The sequence below is a fragment of the Cryphonectria parasitica genome (assembly GCF_011745365.1).
Source record: "Cryphonectria parasitica EP155 unplaced genomic scaffold M406scaffold_6, whole genome shotgun sequence".
In the NCBI taxonomy this organism is placed as follows: Eukaryota; Fungi; Ascomycota; class Sordariomycetes; order Diaporthales; family Cryphonectriaceae; genus Cryphonectria; species Cryphonectria parasitica.
Window position 1 is genome coordinate 2,326,816 of NW_024468914.1, and position 17,957 is coordinate 2,344,772.

Sequence of the window (17,957 nt, forward strand, 5' to 3'; positions counted from 1 at the left end):
GGTTGGGAATTGCGACCCCTGACTGGCCGATTTTTTCTTCTTAACTCTTCCATTATTTAAGATTTATGTAGATATAAGAAATCAAAATAGTCGTCCAGAAGAGGAAATGAGCTTCTACCGTAGGCGAGCTGAGTCCTAGGGGGCCCCTCCTCACCCTCCATCTGGCTCTCGATCAAGTTCGCGGCTGATGCTTGTACCGGGCTTGCCCTTGTTTCTTTTCCTTCACTTTTGCAGTGCGCCCGCTTGGGTAATTTTGTTTGATTTTTCTTTTCCCCCTTTTTCCCTTCCTCCCTCTTCAATGGTGTTCATGTCGGCAGGTTCCGACCCGTCATTTTGTTGGCACACGAGCACATGGAAAGTGATCGAGTTAGATCTACCCAGATCCCGTGCCTTATGCCCGTCATCCAGGGACTGCCTCTGCTGGGGTCCTCGACAGCTGGGTCAGCGAACTTGATAAGCTTGGAACCAAGGTTGCAGCTCCAGGACCCTCTTTCCTGGGTCGAATGGTCTAGACCTTCGGTAATCGAGAGGAGGACTTGGAGGACGATGAAGATTGGAGGGTGGGAAGGGAGGAGGGAACAAAGATAGAACAGAGAAGGGGGAAGGGGGGGAAACGCGGGGGAGTCCGATCAGGACGCCATCTTTCAGCAGCAGGGCCACATAGCGTTCGAGTGTCAAGACATAATACATTTATGGGGCTGTGGTGGGAACGGGGCCAAGGCCTGTCCATTATGACAAGGCCTGCTTGACCTGCCAGGCTCATGTATTTGTGGGCGGGCTTATGTCATAGGAAGTCGTGGCCCTCCAGACGAGTCCACACTTCTGTCACCCCGGGGCCTTGCAGTTCCGTTCGCTTTTCCGACACGATTCGGTCCTGACGATAGGTTGCTTGACAGCTACCGGCTGGGACCCGGTGAGCTATGATTGAACGAAAATGGCGTCAAGGGACCTAAAAGGCCAAACCGGCAGGGATTGGCGTACCTGTCTTGAGGGATTCATAAATGGAAAGAAGAAAAAAAGAAGAGAAAAAAAGAACAAAGAAAAGGAAAAAAAGAGAAAACGAGAAAACGAGTACGAAGGAGGCCTTCTGACACGTGCGCATCGTGAGTCCCTAATTCAGTAACCCGACAAGGTTGGCATTGTGGTAACAGATGGACGGACTAATCCCTTCGAACCTCTTCCATTGTCTCTCCTACTTGTCTCAGCATCGAAATTCTGATGAGACCTAAGGATCAAGACTGCCGTCGGATGTAGGCGGTAGATCAAGGACAGGAGCAGGAGCGGCGATGAAGATCGATCTATAGCGGACGCCAGTAACCGCCCCCCCCCCCCCAAAAAAAATGGGATGTGCACGTGGTTGTGGTTCACACAGGTTGCAGCTGACAAGCATGGTAACCCTGAGCAAGGGACCACAGTACGAGTGTGCTCTTGCTGAAGGGCGAGACAAAATAAGAAAGAAAGAAGAAAGAGAGAAAAGGCGGGAAAATACATGTCGGATAGCAGAAGGGGAGGAAAGACGGGGGTGCTGAGGATCGCCATCGATTTCAGCCCAAAGAGGGGATTAGGACCGGAAACAAGATCCTTCATCAGAGCCATAGTCCGACCCCACTGCCCTTTCTCACTCTCGTTTTCCTCACTCAGCATTGATGTCTTCGAAGGGAGAGTCAGTTTTAGTGAAATGTAGAGAGAAGATCGCCGCACACCTAATCTGGGCCCTCAAGAACCGGTAAGAGGAAAAGAGGCAGAAAGAAAAGGGCCAAGAAAAAGCTGCTGAGGATACACACCAGCACCCTGAAGGCAGGGAAACAGAGAGAGATATAGCACGATGACTGAGAGGCCCTCTCTAATTCCTTTTTTTTTTTTTTTTTTTTTTTTTTTTTTTTTGGAAGTACACTCAATTAGTACAGAGGGATAATCTCGGGCACAGATTACCACGTACTGCGGTGCCTCTCGCTGAGGTACAAAGGTACACGTCTCTGACTATGAATGGACCCTGAGACGCTGGATCGATGGGGGCTCCGGGGCGCCGGGGCACTGGATGGACCCCACACACCCACAGACAACACCTTACTACTACTGTGCTTAGTGGGCACCGGACACCCTGATACCCTTGAGATGCCCTGGACTCTGACACCCTGGCACCTTGCCACCTTCCTTTGCCCAGCCTGTGTTCACCTCCCAACTGGCAGCTGGCAGCACTGCGTATGCCAAGCTTACAGGCAGGCCTTTTTTTACGCGCCATTACAGCGCCCAGTCCATCCAAGTGTGTGTGTGCCCCCCCCCCTCCCTTTCTCAAAATTTGGTTGCCACCTGAGTATATCACCAAAGACAGCACATAGCTGCTATTAGTACAACAGTGGGTAGGACCTGACAGCACAGAACGAGCCAACCAACCAACCAACAACAATTCAAAAAGCGGGTAAACATGACAGAACTTAAAACGAGGGGGTAGAAGAGGGGAAAGAAAAGAGGAGGGGCGCTTGGTTGGCAGTCTGGCAGTTTGGCAAATGCTCGGTGAAGATCGCCCTCGGATCTTGCCCATTTCTGCCCATTCCTCTCGCTCTCCGTGCGTAATAATGTGCGGTGGTTCTGTAACTGTGCAAGTACTACAATGTACGTACCTCGGCAGGCTGGGTACTATGTACCAATCCCAGAGCAGTGGCCAAAAAGCAAAGCCCCAACAGGGCCCCCAGCCCAGCAGCGAAGCAAAATGAGGTCAATGGGCAGGAAGGGAAAAGTGAAGGAGAGGAACAGACCAGGTCAGATCGTCGAGCATGACTGCTTTGGGGTTGGATTGGACCTGATTTGGGATTTTTCGGACAGGGCTCTTGCTCTCTCTCTCCCTCTCGCTCTCCTTCCCTCTCAATCTAATCTTTTTACTCTCCTCCTTCCTCGACAGTGTCGGTGACAGTGACAATTGACAGTACTCGCTTGGTATACACACGGACGACGTCTCTCCCATTTCTCAAGAACCAGACAGCCGCCGCCACCACACACACTACCACCAGGCCTCCTACTAGGGGCTACTCTCTCTCTCTACTACTACTACTATCCACATCCAAGTCCCTCCAGCCACGGACGTCAGCGTTTGTCCCTGTCAGACTGCTGGTGGTGGCACCCCCGTCCGTCTCCGTCTTTTTTCTTGGGAAGTCCCCTACAGCGCCCGCCCGGGCTGACTTGGCTCACCTCGCACTCGGCTCTTCCACGCAAGCAACCCCCCCCCTGCTCATCCAGCAGATTGGCTCTCACGAATTTCTCATCCTGTCTCCAGCCAGCGAGAGACAAACACACACACACACAAACACACACAGGGAGACTCAGAGGCAGACTGGCTGGTAACTCCTTGAGCTTGGGGAATAGGTACCAGGCTGCAGACCGCGACCACCCACCAGAGAGGGCCTGCCCCGAACCTTGACAAGACCTGACTTGCCTGCCCTCTCCGCCCCCTACTTGCTGGGCGAAACGAAACCGCATTCCAGCTAGTTATCAGAAGACCAGGACGTCCCTACGGGCGCTTTCGAACCGTGCGCTACGGTACTTGACCCTCCAGACTAAGACTAAACGCCACTACTGCTACTCAACAAGTTACCCACGGCTGGCTACCCTCGACTAAACCCAAGCACCACCACGCCAAGATCGCTCGCCCACCGCCCGCTGCCGCCCACCAATCTCCAACTCCCTCCCAGAATCAACAATACCTGTCAAAATATCTCTCTCTGTTTCTGACGATCGCATCTCGTTTCAACGTTTTGCCATTTTTTGTGGTCAACGCGACTCTTCCCCTCCCCCACGTTTCGCATCAGGGCTATTTTCGATATTGCGAACTTCCCAACATCGATCGCGACCGCCCTCCCGATTACGTAGTGGACAAGTCCAAGTTCTGAGCCGCCAACGATACAATACGACGCTTCACAGGCCAATATACCTCGACGCTTCTTACTTCTTCTCTTCCTCTCCCTCTCTCTCTCTCTCCGCGCTTTCGGGCCCCTTGTCCCCTTCTCTACAGTTAACACTGGGAACGCGCGAGGGTATTTTTAAGTCCATGCGCCTGGTATTCTGGGAGGCTACAAGAGGATAAAGAGGAACCGCGCTCTGTCGGAGTACGCACCGCGACGAGTCTGGTCGGCCTGGCTGTGGTGCGGTCAAATATCATCGCCCTGACAGTAGCGCAAGTCTTTGCATACGGGTCGTTGAACGGTCCAGTCACAACGCCGCAGGAAAGACCATAGGCGGCTCTGCCATGCCGCCCGAAGGCGATATGGCTGCGCCTAGTGGAGGAGGCAGCAATTCTAGCGACTTTGTACGTCTGTCCTGCGGATCGCCAGCAACCGTTGATGATCCTTTATCTTTGTTCCTCCCTCTTTTCTTCCCTGCCCAGAAACAAGACTCAGCACTAACGGCGCAACGGCCAACAGGTTCGCAAGCTCTACAAGTATGCTCGACCTATCTTGACGCGCCTTCCATGGACCGCCGACTCATACTGACCACTGGAAAATAGGATGCTAGAGGATCCCCAGTATGCATCTATCGTTCGATGGGGGGATGGTGGCGACAGCTTCGTTGTGCTTGAGGTGAGCTCCTGAATGCCCAGCACCCCCTCCCTGCTGTCGACCTCCCGGAGGTGAAGAGAAAGGAGGAGCAGGGGCGGAAGAACCCGTTCTGACCAAGTTTCTCCGAGCACAGAACAACCAGTTCACCAACGACATACTGCCCAAGCACTTCAAGCACAGCAATTTCGCCAGCTTTGTCCGCCAGTTGAATAAATATGACTTCCACAAGGTCAGACAGAACGAGGAGAATGGCCAATCCCCGTACGGTCCTAATGTTAGTAGCACGTTATCCCGGATCATGACCTCTGTAGACTTAGCATCTCACCACCATCGTCGCAGGCGTGGGAGTTCAAGCATCCCGATTTCACAATCCACAACAAGCGGAACCTGGACAACATCCGTCGCAAGGCACCTGCGCCTAGGAAGGCACAGCCTGCCGAGGATGTGTACCAAGCAAACCAGCTGGCCCTCCTCACCGAGCAGCTCAACGCGACACAGCACCAGGTCCAGCAGCTCCAAGAGCACGTCGGCCAGCTCACCAGCAGCAACAAGATCCTGGTAGAGGAGCTCGTGGCGCTGCAAAAGAACGTTAAGATCACCACGCAGGTCAACACCGAGCTGCTCACTCACCTGAACAACCTCGACGAGCATAGACGCAACAGCCGGCACTCGGGGCATTCAGGACACTCCGGCCAGTCGTCCAACTTCCACAATGGCGCCTTGGGCGTGCTCCCTGACGGCAATGATGAGCCTTCCATCGAGCTCCGGAGGGCACGGGACCTGCTGAACGCCATCGAGCCAGACGCCCCCGCAGATCGCGCGTTCCAGAGATTATCTGTTGCGTACCAGGCGAACTCGCCACCGGACTCAGCTGCCAGCTCGATCATGTTCTCGCAGCCCAACTCCGCCATCTTGCCGCCCAACATGATGGGAACCCCTTTCATGGATGACCCCCGCCATCTCGTGTACCCTGCTGGACCGAACGTCGGTATCGATCCCTTCCATCCAGATCATGTCAACAACCTGCCGTTCCCCTTACCCCAGGGACCACCACCCGAGATGCCAGCCCAGATCAACCTTCAAAATAAAAGAAAGGAGGAATCCATCTGGGAAGAGAGGAAGCCAAGAATCCTTCTGGTCGAGGATGACAGGACTTGCTCGAGGATTGGCTCCAAATTCCTGCACCAGATTGAATGTTCGGTGGAACTCGCGGTAGGTTTCTTGATTCGAAGCAAGCAGGTTCGAGGCAATTGCATGGCGCTAATACCATTTGCAGCAAAATGGCGAGGAAGCCGTCAACAAGATCAACTCGGAGCCGGATCGGTACGACGTCATTTTCATGGACATTATCATGCCCAATATGGACGGTGTGTCGGCCACGGTATATATCAGGACAGTCTCGCCGACCGTGCCAATCATTGCCATGACGTCCAACATTCGAGCCGAGGAGATTAACCACTATTATCAGTTTGGTAAGGAAAAGCCCCGACTCCTCCCTTTCCACCCTCGAGTGTAATTTGGGACTGACTGGTCTGTAGGAATGAACGACACATTAGCAAAGCCTTTCACAAAAGAGGGCATGGTCAAGGTTGTCAAAAAATACTGCCGTCACATGCTCAAGAACCCCAACGCGGCGGACCTTGAGCCTAACGGAGGGCCCATGACGGGCATTGGCGTTTCGACACCCACGTATAACGCTCCTCCTCCAGTCACGGGGTCCGGCATGAAATTCGAGACCACGCCCATCAATTCTCCTGCCACCAGCAGCTCATGGCACTCGCCAGGTCAGCAGCTTGCGCAGCACACCTCGCCCAATATGGATGGGGGATACATGTCCGGCACCATCAGCGTCAGTGGTCCACAGATGGTCATGACCCCGAGTGGATCATTTGCGCCGCAGATGGGGACACCGCCGATTCCACGGATGACGGGAGACATGAGTGGTGGCGGCGGTGGTGGTGAGCCACCCGGAAAGCGCCAGCGCATGTACACGCCTGTGACCGGACCTGGGTACAGGCAATAAAGCCCTCTCTTCCACGTCGTCCTCCTCCTCCAACTAGCCACCCTCAAGAACGATCAAGAAAAAAAGTTTGTGTGTTTGTTGTCGTGTGCTGTTTGGCCATCATATATGCGCTGTGTGCGTGTTCCCATGGCGCGCTCTCGTGTGTTTCGACAACTTCGAATGCATCTTGGACCAGCCGGGAGGCACAACACCCAAACTGACATCTATCGGCATCCTTCGATTTCCAGCCTCTCTATTATTGTTCGCGGCGACATAAGATATACGGTTCGGTCGCATGAGTTTTGCCGATTACCTCCGTAAGGCCTGGCTTGTTTTGATTCCATTTGAGCTTTCACGAGCGGCGTTTGGGGGGAGCATCGTGCCTCTGGGTCCTCGGCGGGGGATTTCGAGGCATCCGTCGCGCTTTTCCCGTTGCGAACCTTCCTAACGATTTCCCAAACTTCTACCTCCCCCCCCCCCCCTCTCTCTCTTTCACCCTCTGTTTTGTGATTTTGGGTACCGCTGTGCGCATGCTAGGATGCATCTTATAGAAAGGGGGAGGGACGAAGGATGGGCGGGGCTGCAGAGAAGAAGCGGCCTGCACCAAGTGCACCAACATGTGATTTTCCCCTTGCAGACTCCTCTGAAGGCAATTGGCAGGCGGAGAGTACCTATCCCAGCAATGGTTATGTGTAGAGCATGAGACTCGGAAAGGGAAAACGCCCTGTCGGGATAACTAGGAAGAAGTCTCAATGAGACATGTCGCATCTGTCCAACAACTGCATACTGGATTGAATCTTGTGCACTGGCATCAAAACTGAAGCGGGCAGACTCAGGAAGGAGGATCGTTGACACTTGTCTTGCCAGGCGGGTTGATGGCTGACGACCATTTGAAGATAGAGAAAGCCTGCCCCCGAAACCCAACCCCCTCCCTGCCCTTTTGGTTGTGTCTAGATGTTGAGGAGGGCTTGGAGGCAGCAGCTGTTGGTGACACTCGTCCTGCGCAGCGTTGTAGAAAGGTTGGGAAAACGACAGCATGCAAGACAGGTCGAGGCATCATCGGAGGCAAGTCGACTGTAAGATTAAAATAAGAAGGGGGAAAAAGAGAGAGAGATAAAAGAACAAGAAAGAAAGAAAAAAAAACCAAGGAAATGTACAACAACCATGGAAGCGATTCATCAACGTGGTTGTCATGCCTGGTTCACGTCTTTTTCTTACGACATGAAGGGTCCCCTCCCCCCCTCTCCCCCCGGCCCCCAACCAAGGTACCCTTAGAGTTCCATTCCGAAATCGCCGAAGGAGTCGCTGCCATGCAGAGGAAGGACCCTGCTGGTGGTGGTGGTGGTGCTGCTGCTGCTGCTGCAGGCCCCTCAAGGGTCTTAAACGGTGTGAGGGCGGGGGACTGGGATGTTGAGTCGTCGTGGAGGGGTTAGGAGAGAAAAGTTGGTGGGGTGTGGGTTTGTCGTATTTTCCACCCATGTCGCTTTTGGGGGGGGGGGGGAGCAAGCTTTGGGTTCGTGTTCGTCTGGTCTCGTGTTATCGTCCTTGTGTGGTGCCTTAGCTAAGGGGTGGTGGGGGTTTGTTTGTCATTGTCGTCGTCGTCGTCGTCGTCGTCATTGCTGCTGCCGTTGTGTGTGGTGGTGGGGTGGTGCTGGTGCTGCTGCTGCTGCGACAAGAGGGTTGAGGAGAGGAGAGGAAAGAAGGCTGGGGGGTTGCTATCTATCCCTGCCAGGTGGGAGGCAGGGAAGGGGAGGATGCCTGAAAACGAGTGGATGTGTATGCGTGTGTGCCTGAGTGTAACGTGCAAACTTTCTCTGAAAAATGTGGGAGTAACCACCTGGGTAGAGGAAAGATGACGGCGCAGGCTTATAACAGTGATGGTCGAAGGCTCGAAGGCTCGTCATGACACCATCTTGGGGCCTGGAAGCGTATTGGATTAGGGAGAAAAGAAAATAGTGTTTGTGGTGTGGAACATAAGGGCAAGAAAAGAAAAGAAAAGAAGGGAAAAGAATAGAAAGAAAAATCAAGAGAGGTGTCAAGATAAAGCAAAGCCCGGAGAAGGTATCCCAACGCACAAGGGAAACCCCACGAGAGTGGAGCAAACAAGGTAAGACGAACGGCGACGGGGTTTGCTGGGAAAATGTATATATATCTCGATATATGGCATGACAGCAATAACGGGGGACGGAGCATGTGAGTGCAAACCAGATAGTTCCACGGACGGATGGATGAACTTGGTTCTTTCCACCGCCGCCTTGCACAGGCATGCAGGCACACACGCAGGAACACACACTTATACACACATCCTCAAACTATTCCCCCCTTTCCAACCCCCTACCTTTTCTCTCTGTGTCTCTGTGTTTCCTGTCATTCCCGTGTGCTGATGCTCCTGGTTTTGTTTTCAGGTGTGGCGGCCATCGAATGGCCTGGAACCCCCACCACTGGAGGGAAGGGTCTTGGCTCGGGTGCGGTACAGTGTAGTGCAGGCCAGGCCCCCACCAGCCCAGGCCTGGCCGTTGGAGCTAAGGTAGGTAAGAGAGGGGGGGGGGGGGGAGAAAGAGGCGAGGGTTGCTTCTTGTTCACGGGATGGTCATGATCGAAAAGGTTAAATGCAATCTTGCATCATATATGTGACGTGGGAAGGGAGAGGAGAAGAAGAAGAGGTAAGACAGAAGAAGGAAAGTGTCCCAGAATGAACCGGTAACTGTTTTGTAATCAGTCAAGTGATCTCGAGGGAGGTCGGTGTAGAACTTTGCGAGATGCTGCAGAGTAGCGGTCACGATGACATGAGCAGCCAAACACACAGTACGCGCTCGACTCAACTGGAGGGTGAAGGGGGGGGAGGGATGTGATGAAGGAGAACAGTAACAGAAAGAAGGACAAGAAGAGGGAGAGAGAGAAGAACCGGGAACAAGGCTGCTTGATGATTGAGAATCGAGATGACTGACGGATCTGTGTCTTCCTCTTGTCTATTTTGTCCGACTATCCTTCTATTCTCTTTCCTTTTTACCCCCCTCTCGGAGCCCCTTGTGTCGAATCAAGAACCGTGGCGGTCCCGTGCATCCCGGAGCAAGAGAGAGGCGCGCGCACGGGGTCAGTCCATCACAGGTCTGGACCTCTTGGGACCGACCCACCACCCCCTCTACGTAGTTCAACTTTTCGGGACCTTGGGAAGAGGTGGGGAGGGGGGTTGTTTGATGCGGGTTTCCCTTGCCGACGCGCGCCCTTACGCGAGGTTGGACTTGTGTGTCTATATGGGTTTTCGTGTAAACATTTTTACTACTCTGTGCTCTCTACCGCGGATAACAAACGAGGTCGGGGCAGAAGAGAAGGAGGGAGGGAGGGCGAAGAGGGAGGACGAGAGGCCAAGAAGAAGAAAAAAAAAAGAAAAAAATGAGAGTAGAAAACACACAAAACACGAGATGACCCGAAGGACAGCAGCATTCATACTTCACAGAGAGCTGGAAAAAGAAAGAACTGGAATCTCATCATCATTCCGGATAGTTCAACTTCCCGGTAATCCGAACTGTACAAGGCATAAATATTTAATGCTACATACTACTTACTGCTCTACCAACGACGTTACTATAATAGCTCTGGTTCAGATCCTCATAGCCACGGGTTTTCGTCGACGGAGGTTCAGCCCTTGACGCACGCTTTAGAAAGAAAAGAATCCCTGTTCGCATAGCCCTTCTGGTGTGTGTGTGTTGGTGTGGGATATCATAAGTGACACATACAGGGGTGGTTGTAGTGGTCTAGAGTGCGTCTAAAACCGGGGCTTTTTGCCTAGAGCCAGCCAGACCATTCTTTTACATGAGTGCTTTTCTTTTTTGGCTTGTGAAAATAAGCAAAGTACAGTCTTAGGCTGTTACATGGTGGGAAATCAATGCAAGCTACAACTGAACGAGATGAATACGCCCCGTCATAAGCCCTACATACTTGATCCCATCACATCTGGAATGTCTTTCTGGATTCGAAACACTCTTCTCGGGAGGGGGAGAAAGGGAGGGGAGGAGAGGGCTTTGTGTAGCAACGTAGAACAGAATGAACCCTGGCGGTGATGGTCGAGAACCTGTTCGATGTTCTTTCTGCCTGAATACCTCCTTACCCCCTACCTATTTACCCTCCCAAATACTTACTAGAAAGGTGTGATTGATGGTGTGTGGTACACGGCGCAAAGACGAGGGCCCAGACCGTTTAGGACCCTTTGTGCGGGTCTCTAGGCTTCTAGATTTCCACCCTGGGGCCCGGGACCTGTCTGGTGATGATGATCATCATCACTCATCACATCACAGCTTACATGTTAGAGGTATGTAGGTTAAGTGGTATGGAATGGCACATGTGAGGATCCATCATTCATTCCGGCCAAGATAAAGATCGATCGGCACTTCGGTTAAGCCGTTTTTGTTTCTGATCTTCTAGTCCAGCAGCGCACGCACCCCTCCCCACACCATCAATAGGTACTAAGTATTCCAAACCAACAACACGCCTGAGCATACATTTGACACACACACACACACACACACACACAACACACATGCATGCATGCATAAATCACACAAATCCCACATGTCAAGAAGGATGCTGATGATGTAGCCGGTATCCCGAGACCTCGGAAGATTTGCCCGCGCTCGGGAGCGGCGGGAAGGGGGCAACAGTCAGTCCAGTGAGTGCCGACGTCCGTCCTTCTTCAAGGCTCAGACGTGATCCGTAAGAAGGATTGTCAACAATTATCATCAACCCTGATTCATAGAAAAGGTTTCGGGAGGATTCTTTCATAAAACAAGGCTATTATCTACAGGCTCCTAGTACCATTCCATACAAAACTTGCTCATAATTCTTTCTTCGTATTACTGTCATCGGCGTGGGTCATTATTCCTGAACGGGTACCTTTGCCGGCGAAATCTCCCTCGTTACCAAGCAGCAGTCAGCGTCACGGGGAAACTGACTTGTGGATTCCCTCCCTCTCACAATCATTTCTCTTTCACCCTACCCCTTCTGTCTTTAACTATCTCATGAACTCGCAAGAGGTGGGAGAAGGCCCGCAGATGCTCAGACGGCGAGTGCGAAATGGCGCTCACAGTGGCGCTGGTCTGGTCTTCAAATCAGCGTAGCCCAATTCCCAAGATGACAGCATGCATATTTCAACCCACACCGCATCATACCGAGCCAGGTGCGGCTTGCTAATTCTGGGGCACGAGGCTGTCGTGTCTGGTCATGACAGATGGTCCGTCCCGCTTCCAGTTTGATTCTAGGCGTTCAAGTATGGCCACCAGAGTGTGCGCCTTGTTCCAAGAACCAAAGTTCCTTGCTGTCTGGCCTTGGCTGGAAGGGCTTCGGCCTTTCGAAGGCGGTGTGCCTGGACCTACGCCGTGCCAGAGCTGTCATCACTCTTGAAAGTATGGTGCCAGATAAAACACATGCTTGTAGAGTTGGGTGCGAGGAGATTAGAGCCTTGTTGAAGTCGCTGCCCCCTGGAAATAATCCGTGAAACAATTACACAACATACGAACAACCCAACACTAGGACACAGGACAATTACTTCCCCCAACAAATATAATCATGCGCTGTGCTTGAAATGGCCGGCCATATAAATTGGAATTCGCTACCACGTCCCCATACACCGAACGTCAGATTTGGGGGACAAGTAGATACTCTTCCATTACTGGCGCCGACATATCTTCAGTGTCATCAGTGCAGATATCTTGTATGCTGCGTTCCCTTGCTTTCCACACAATGACATACACATAGATGGTCCTGATGTAGTGATCCTGAATGATTGGGTTTTATTTACAATTTCGAACACGAACTTGTCTTGTAAATATTGATAAGAACGGTGAACATCTTCCTGGTCCAACGTGACCTTTTTGTTTCGAAAATCAATGTGCCATGCAGCCACGGGAGTTTGCTTCCAGGAATGGAAGTACCATCATCAGGATCTCGGGTTCTTCATACTTGGAGAGAAGCAAAGGGCGAAGACGGCTTTTCAAGTAGTCGACATAACATACAAAGACTCGAGTCAGCTGGTGTTGCGGCAGTGCAAGCCATGCTTAGTGAACGCAACTAAGAACTTGCAACAACAAGTCACACGCAAGGCTCGCACGGTAAACATAAATTGATCAGCCTCCTCTCACAGTGATCTACGTAGCCAAGTAGGCGGCGAAGAGTAAGTGATTAGCAAAGAAAGGGTAGCCATTCCATCTGTTGTGTTATGATGATATTGACCTTCTGCACAAACCCGAATATTTGTTGTCAGAAATAAATCACGACTCCCTCCTCCCCTTGTTTCAATCTCACCCCACATCGCCTGACAAATACTGGGCTCACCCAACGTTTCTTGCAGATGATCAAAGCCTTGTCTTTTGGTGACCTGTCAAATTAGGCGCTACCTGTTAAGCACAAGGCCCGATATGGCACCACTGTGCATGGCCTGCTTGCATCCTCCAAGACGTTGTCTATCTTGACGTATACTGTAAATTGGGAGACAAATTCGTCTCGAATATTGCCTCTTCATAAGTGCTAGGGTCATTCGATTTACTGTCAGCCTAGGAGAGAGGCCGAGAGGCATCCTAGCTCTAAACACACTTGGAAGAGCATACGAGCCCAGAGCAGGATTCTCAGACACCAACATATACTCATATGAGACTAGTATCCAGGCAGGGACTACAAGAAGGAGTGAGAGAGTCCAGTGTACTGCTCAAATTGAGGATTTACACCCACGGTTTTGGCACAAGATCCCCCTCTCCCCGCCTGGCCCCGGAGACATGATCAACCTGCAAGACAACATAACACTGCAGGGACAGAGCTAGGAAATGAAATGTACACCAAATCATGTCAGTGCTTACATGACATGTGTGTCTGTATTAAAGCAATGCTGATCTGGGTCTTTACAATATAGAGTACAGACTAAGTACGAGTAACCCTGTGAAATCTAATTTCACTTGCACGGCGCATCAACCAGAAGATGTATTTCATGTGATATGTAATTCATCCAAAATGCGAGGAGGTTCAATACAATTTTAGTGACATTGCCTTGGTGGCAGGGATGCTCGCCCAAGGCGGCAGGTCCCGCACTACTTACCCCCCAGTGCCCACTTAAATTTTTCCACTGGGGAGACCTCGAACAATTGAGTCACTCAATGCCAGGGCCTGCCTTCAGAGCGAGAAAGAACCCCACCATCCCACCCATCAACCTTTAGGAACAATGAACGCGCACTGCTCACCACAACGCCTGAAACAATCTCTTGAAGAACAGCCCCTTCATAGCCATCGTGACCGACTGTAGATCATCCCCAGGATACAAGCCTGAGCAATGTCACAGAAAAGCGGCAAAGCAGCCGCCGCCAAGGGCAAAAAGCCCTCTGGAAAGGCTGGCAATGATGAGCAGCGCGAGGATGTCCTCCAGGCAGTCGTGAGTTCTATGACAGAGGGCACATTGTTGTGAGCATGCTGACTGACGGTTCAAAACGTCTATAGATACTGGCAGACTACTTTCAGGACCGCTTCGTGCCCTTTAGCCTCGAGAAACCAAGAGTACGCGCCCGCGACCCAATACGCACTCCTCGCAACCCGTTACAAGCCATGCTGACTCCTTTGCCTCCTATAGTGTCTGCTACCTCTGGCCAATACGCCTCTGATCGAGTATACTCTCGAGTTCCTTGATATGAACGGGGTTCAGGAGGTCATCATCTACACAGGGGCCCACACCGATCAAATCGAGAGCTACATCAACGATCACCCGCGCTGGAGCCCTACCAGCAAGATCAACCCTTTCACCTCTGTCGACTTCATCCGGGTCTCCGACGCAAGCTCGGTCGGCGACTTCCTGCGCGACCTGGATGGAAGAGGACTGATCTCGGGAGATTTTATACTTGTCCACGGCGACTGCGTGGCAAACATACAGTTGGAAACTGCCCTGGCAAAGCACAAGGCAAGGCGCGAGGCCAACAGGGAGGCCGTCATGACTGTCGTGCTGAGGTCGGGCGGTCTGAGCGAGCACAGGACAAAGTCAAAGGGAATAACACCAATCTTCGCCATGGACTCGACATCAGGAAGATGTCTGCATTATGAAGAGATGAACCCTCTGCAGAGCGACCACTACGCCGTCCTGGACCCCATGATCTTCGAACAAGAGGCTGTAGAGATTCGAACAGACCTGATCGACCCAGGTATCGACATTTGCACGCCGGACGTGCTGGCGTTGTGGTCAGAGAGCTTCGACTACGAGCTGCCCAGGAAGAACTTCCTGCATGGTGTCCTCAAGGACTGGGAGCTGAACGGCAAGTTCATCTACACCGAGATTGTCGACCAGGGCTATGCAGCACGTGCGAGCAACCTGCAGATGTACGACTCTATAACTCGAGACGTGCTCGGCCGGTGGACCTATCCACTTGTTCCCGACTCGAATCTGGTCTCTGGCCAATCATACGTCATGTACAAGGGGAATGTCTTGCGAGAAAAGGGCGTTATGTTCGAGTCGGATGCAGATATCTCAAAGTCGGTCTTTGGGTCCAGAACCATTGTCGGCAGCGGCACAAGCATAAAGAACAGCGTCATCGGAAGACGGTGCTTCATCGGACAGAATGTGACGATTGAGGACAGCTACATCTGGGACGACGTCACAATCGAGGATGGAACCACAGTCACGCGCTCCATACTTGGCACCTCTGCAACTGTGGGCAAGGACTGCACCATCGGCGCCGGCTCACTTATCTCCTTCGACGTGACCATCAGCAACAACATCTCCATCCCACCATCCACAGTACTCTCCGTGCTAGCACACGACCGAACCTCAGTCAAGACCGACCTCAAGCTTCTCGGGCCAAAGGGCAAGGGTGCCGTCTACGACTACGAGGAGGATGATGAGGAGATTGACCCTACCGACCCGACCCAGCTTCAAAAATCGCTCATCTACTCGGTCGCAAATTTCAACATCTCCACCTCCTCCGTGTCCACGCTCTCCTCAGAGGTCGAGACTGAGTCAGAAGACGACGAGGCTGGAGAGCTCTTCAATCAGACAGCCCGATCCCGCCTCTCATCCTTTGCCTCGGACGACTCTGGTTCTGGCATCAACAAGGCCGCATTTCACAAGGAAGCCGTCCACGGGCTGCTGGACGCACTACGCGGTGAAGCCGACGATTTCGAGGGCGCGAAGCTCGAGTTCATGGGCCTGCGACTGGGCCAGGACGCCTCTGACGCCTCTGTCCGGCGGGCCGTAGCGGCGGCGTTCGTGCGGCGGGCAGTGGAGCTTCTCTCCCCTGGAGAAGGCGGACCGCTGGAGCCTGCAAAGGCAGCAGAGCAGGCCGTCGCCGCTAAGATAGGCGCGGCCAAATTCCTGCGGGAGGTGGGCGTCGGCAGCGGCAGCGTGGCGGAGCAGGTCGAGTTCATCATGGCCGTGCAGAAGAGCCTGGTGTCGCACGCCGACGAGGTCGAGACCGCGCGGCTGGGTACCCTGCTCGCGGCGATGCTACAGCGCATGTACAACGGTGATGTCGTAGAAGAGGATGGCATCCTGGCATGGTGGGGAGACAAGCGCGCTGCGGAGGGCGAGACCATGAGTGGTGTCCGAGCTCGGTGCAAGGTCCTTGTAGACTGGCTGGAGGAGAGCAGCGAGGAGGAAGGGGATGACGACGATGAAGACGATGACAGTGACTAGGAGAATCTGCCGGCACCTCAGATTCGTCGGCAGTGGAACTAGTTCGGGGAATACATCCTCTTATACTTTGCATGATGGGATGATTTATGCACTGTTATCTGAGGATACGCACGGCCTGTGTGTGCGTGCTGAGATGGTTTCAAGTCATCAATCGGCTCGACTACTCTCTCTTTATTACTATACCGCAATTAAAACACACGAGTCCCAATATCAACAACAACAAAAAGGCATCTGGAGAGAAACTTGGTGATTCTTCTATTGCCGCCGTATCTGAAGGGGAAAGGGAAGACCGAGTATTTTGCATCTGCCCCTTTTTCAATCTGCGTATACTAAACAAGAAAGGTATCATCATCACCATAATCATGCCTACGCCGAGCCCTATAGCAGTAGTGCATCTCTCTGTTTCTCCCGGCATGCCATGATGTGCTACTGTCCCCAATGCCGACCCAAGAAAAAGAAAACGAAACAAGCAGCCAACACCGACCTCCTCCGACCTATTTATTCCTTCCCCCTTGAAGGCCCCACGTCACGGTCTGATTTCCAACTGCCGGGAATTCTCGTCGTCGTCGTTGTCGTTGTCGTCACCAGTGTAAAGACACAAGCAGAGAGAGGCTGTGGCGTTTTGGGGCGGGGATGTGGGGCAAAAGCCAGTCCACGCTCTCAAGGCTTCGGGATATGAATGGTCTTGCTCGTCATCAAACAGCCATGAACAACCCACAGCAGCACAACGGGGTGAACCTCGAGCACAGAGCCAGCGAACCAGACGCCGCCGGGCAGGCTGTTGTGGATGTTGCCGCTGTAGACCCAGTAGGCCATCAGGGCGTCGAGGCCGAGCGAGGTGGGGATCGGTGTACCCTCGAAGTAGCGCGCCTTGCCGGTGGCGTCCTTGGGGATGGCAGTGGCGGTCACGTTGAAGCGCGCAAGGCGGGTCAGGCCGCACAGGACAAAGAAGGCGAGGAGGATGTGGTCGAGGGGCGTGCGAAGGCCGATGGCGAAGGCGACTACGGCGGGGGCGAGGCCGAAGGAGATCTGTTGCAATTTGCGGTTGTTGTGGTCAGCCTGTGATCGAGAAGAGGTGGGGTTGGGGGGTGGGCGAGAAGACAGGTTGTCTTGTGTTGGGAATTTCCCTTTGAGAGGGGGTGGGTTGTTGGAAGACATACCAGGTCAGCGAGACTGTCCAGCTCTTGGCCCATCATGCTGCTCTTCTTGCGCCAGCGGGCGACCTTGCCGTCCATGAAGTCGAAGAACAGACCAAATGGCAAGAAGGCGAGGGCGGCGTATAGGTTGCCGAGCGAGGCGGGGTCACCAAGAAGGTAGCGCATGGAGGAGAAAACGGACATGATGCCGCAGAATCCGTTGAGCTCGGTGATGAGGTCGGCGAGGTGCAGGGCGCGAATGAGGGAGAAGTGGCCCACCTCCGAGGAGAGGAGGTTCTTTTGCTTGTCATAGGCTGTTTATTTTTCCAGGCATTTGTTAGTATGGGTCCTTTGAAGGCATATAGAAGGACAGTACGAGAGGAGGAGGAGGAGAGGGAGGGGAAGAGGGGCCTACAGGAGGAGGTGGTGTCGACCAAGTCCTTCTTGGCATCGCCGTTGGACGAGGCCATCGTGGAGGCACGCTTCGACATGACTTCTTCTTGGCGCAGGACTCGGATGTGGTAGAGTTGTGCGAAGGAATGCGGCTGGCCTTGTTGTCGTGAGTCCAATGCGACAGACGAGGAGGAAGAGGAAGATGACGAGAAAGAGAAGGA

The 17,957-nt window shown here is 53.0% G+C and overlaps 5 protein-coding genes across 5 annotated transcripts; 4 read left to right on the plus strand and 1 right to left on the minus strand.

Annotated features, from left to right (window-relative positions):
- Window positions 1-1,231, plus strand: M406DRAFT_103890 (uncharacterized protein). Its single transcript, XM_040915087.1, has one exon. It carries the CDS (start codon window positions 188-190, stop codon window positions 452-454), a length of 267 nt encoding a protein of 88 aa, XP_040774585.1. The 5' UTR covers window positions 1-187; the 3' UTR covers window positions 455-1,231.
- Window positions 1,232-4,243: 3,012 nt separating this feature from the next.
- Window positions 4,244-6,510, plus strand: M406DRAFT_217557 (response regulator; the record flags this gene model as incomplete). Its single annotated transcript, XM_040915504.1, has 7 exons — window positions 4,244-4,300; window positions 4,416-4,432; window positions 4,499-4,571; window positions 4,684-4,824; window positions 4,890-5,762; window positions 5,827-6,022; window positions 6,089-6,510. Coding segments are annotated over 7 exons (1,779 nt in total), but the record flags the coding sequence as incomplete, so codon positions are not given.
- Window positions 6,511-8,029: 1,519 nt separating this feature from the next.
- M406DRAFT_332096 (uncharacterized protein) lies at window positions 8,030-9,499 on the plus strand (the record flags this gene model as incomplete). Its single annotated transcript, XM_040920715.1, has 7 exons — window positions 8,030-8,065; window positions 8,114-8,182; window positions 8,581-8,659; window positions 8,725-8,745; window positions 8,958-9,079; window positions 9,196-9,215; window positions 9,418-9,499. The coding sequence occupies 7 exons, from the start codon at window positions 8,030-8,032 to the stop codon at window positions 9,497-9,499; spliced, it is 429 nt and encodes a 142-aa protein (XP_040774587.1).
- Window positions 9,500-13,726: 4,227 nt separating this feature from the next.
- On the plus strand, window positions 13,727-16,413 carry M406DRAFT_352408 (nucleotide-diphospho-sugar transferase). Its single transcript, XM_040922686.1, has 3 exons — window positions 13,727-13,963; window positions 14,029-14,085; window positions 14,159-16,413. The coding sequence occupies exons 1-3, from the start codon at window positions 13,865-13,867 to the stop codon at window positions 16,205-16,207; spliced, it is 2,205 nt and encodes a 734-aa protein (XP_040774588.1). The 5' UTR covers window positions 13,727-13,864; the 3' UTR covers window positions 16,208-16,413.
- Window positions 16,414-16,867: 454 nt separating this feature from the next.
- CHOL-5 (CDP-diacylglycerol-serine O-phosphatidyltransferase activity protein) lies at window positions 16,868-17,834 on the minus strand (the record flags this gene model as incomplete). The annotated part of the gene is made up of 3 exons (XM_040924389.1): window positions 16,868-17,236; window positions 17,368-17,657; window positions 17,759-17,834. 3 exons carry the CDS (start codon window positions 17,832-17,834, stop codon window positions 16,868-16,870), a joined length of 735 nt encoding a protein of 244 aa, XP_040774589.1.
- Between the last annotated feature and the right edge of the window lie 123 nt (window positions 17,835-17,957).

What these genes read in the sequence shown, in the direction of transcription:
- M406DRAFT_103890 (XM_040915087.1), top strand. Translation starts at nt 188, where the DNA reads ATGCTTGTACCGGGCTTGCCCTTGTTTCTTTTCCTTCACTTTTGCAGT.
- M406DRAFT_352408 (XM_040922686.1), top strand. Translation starts at nt 13,865, where the DNA reads ATGTCACAGAAAAGCGGCAAAGCAGCCGCCGCCAAGGGCAAAAAGCCC. An exon ending in AGGATGTCCTCCAGGCAGTC is followed by an intron (nt 13,964 to 14,028) that starts GTGAGTTCTATG and finishes AAACGTCTATAG; the next exon opens with ATACTGGCAGACTACTTTCA. An exon ending in TTAGCCTCGAGAAACCAAGA is followed by an intron (nt 14,086 to 14,158) that starts GTACGCGCCCGC and finishes TGCCTCCTATAG; the next exon opens with TGTCTGCTACCTCTGGCCAA.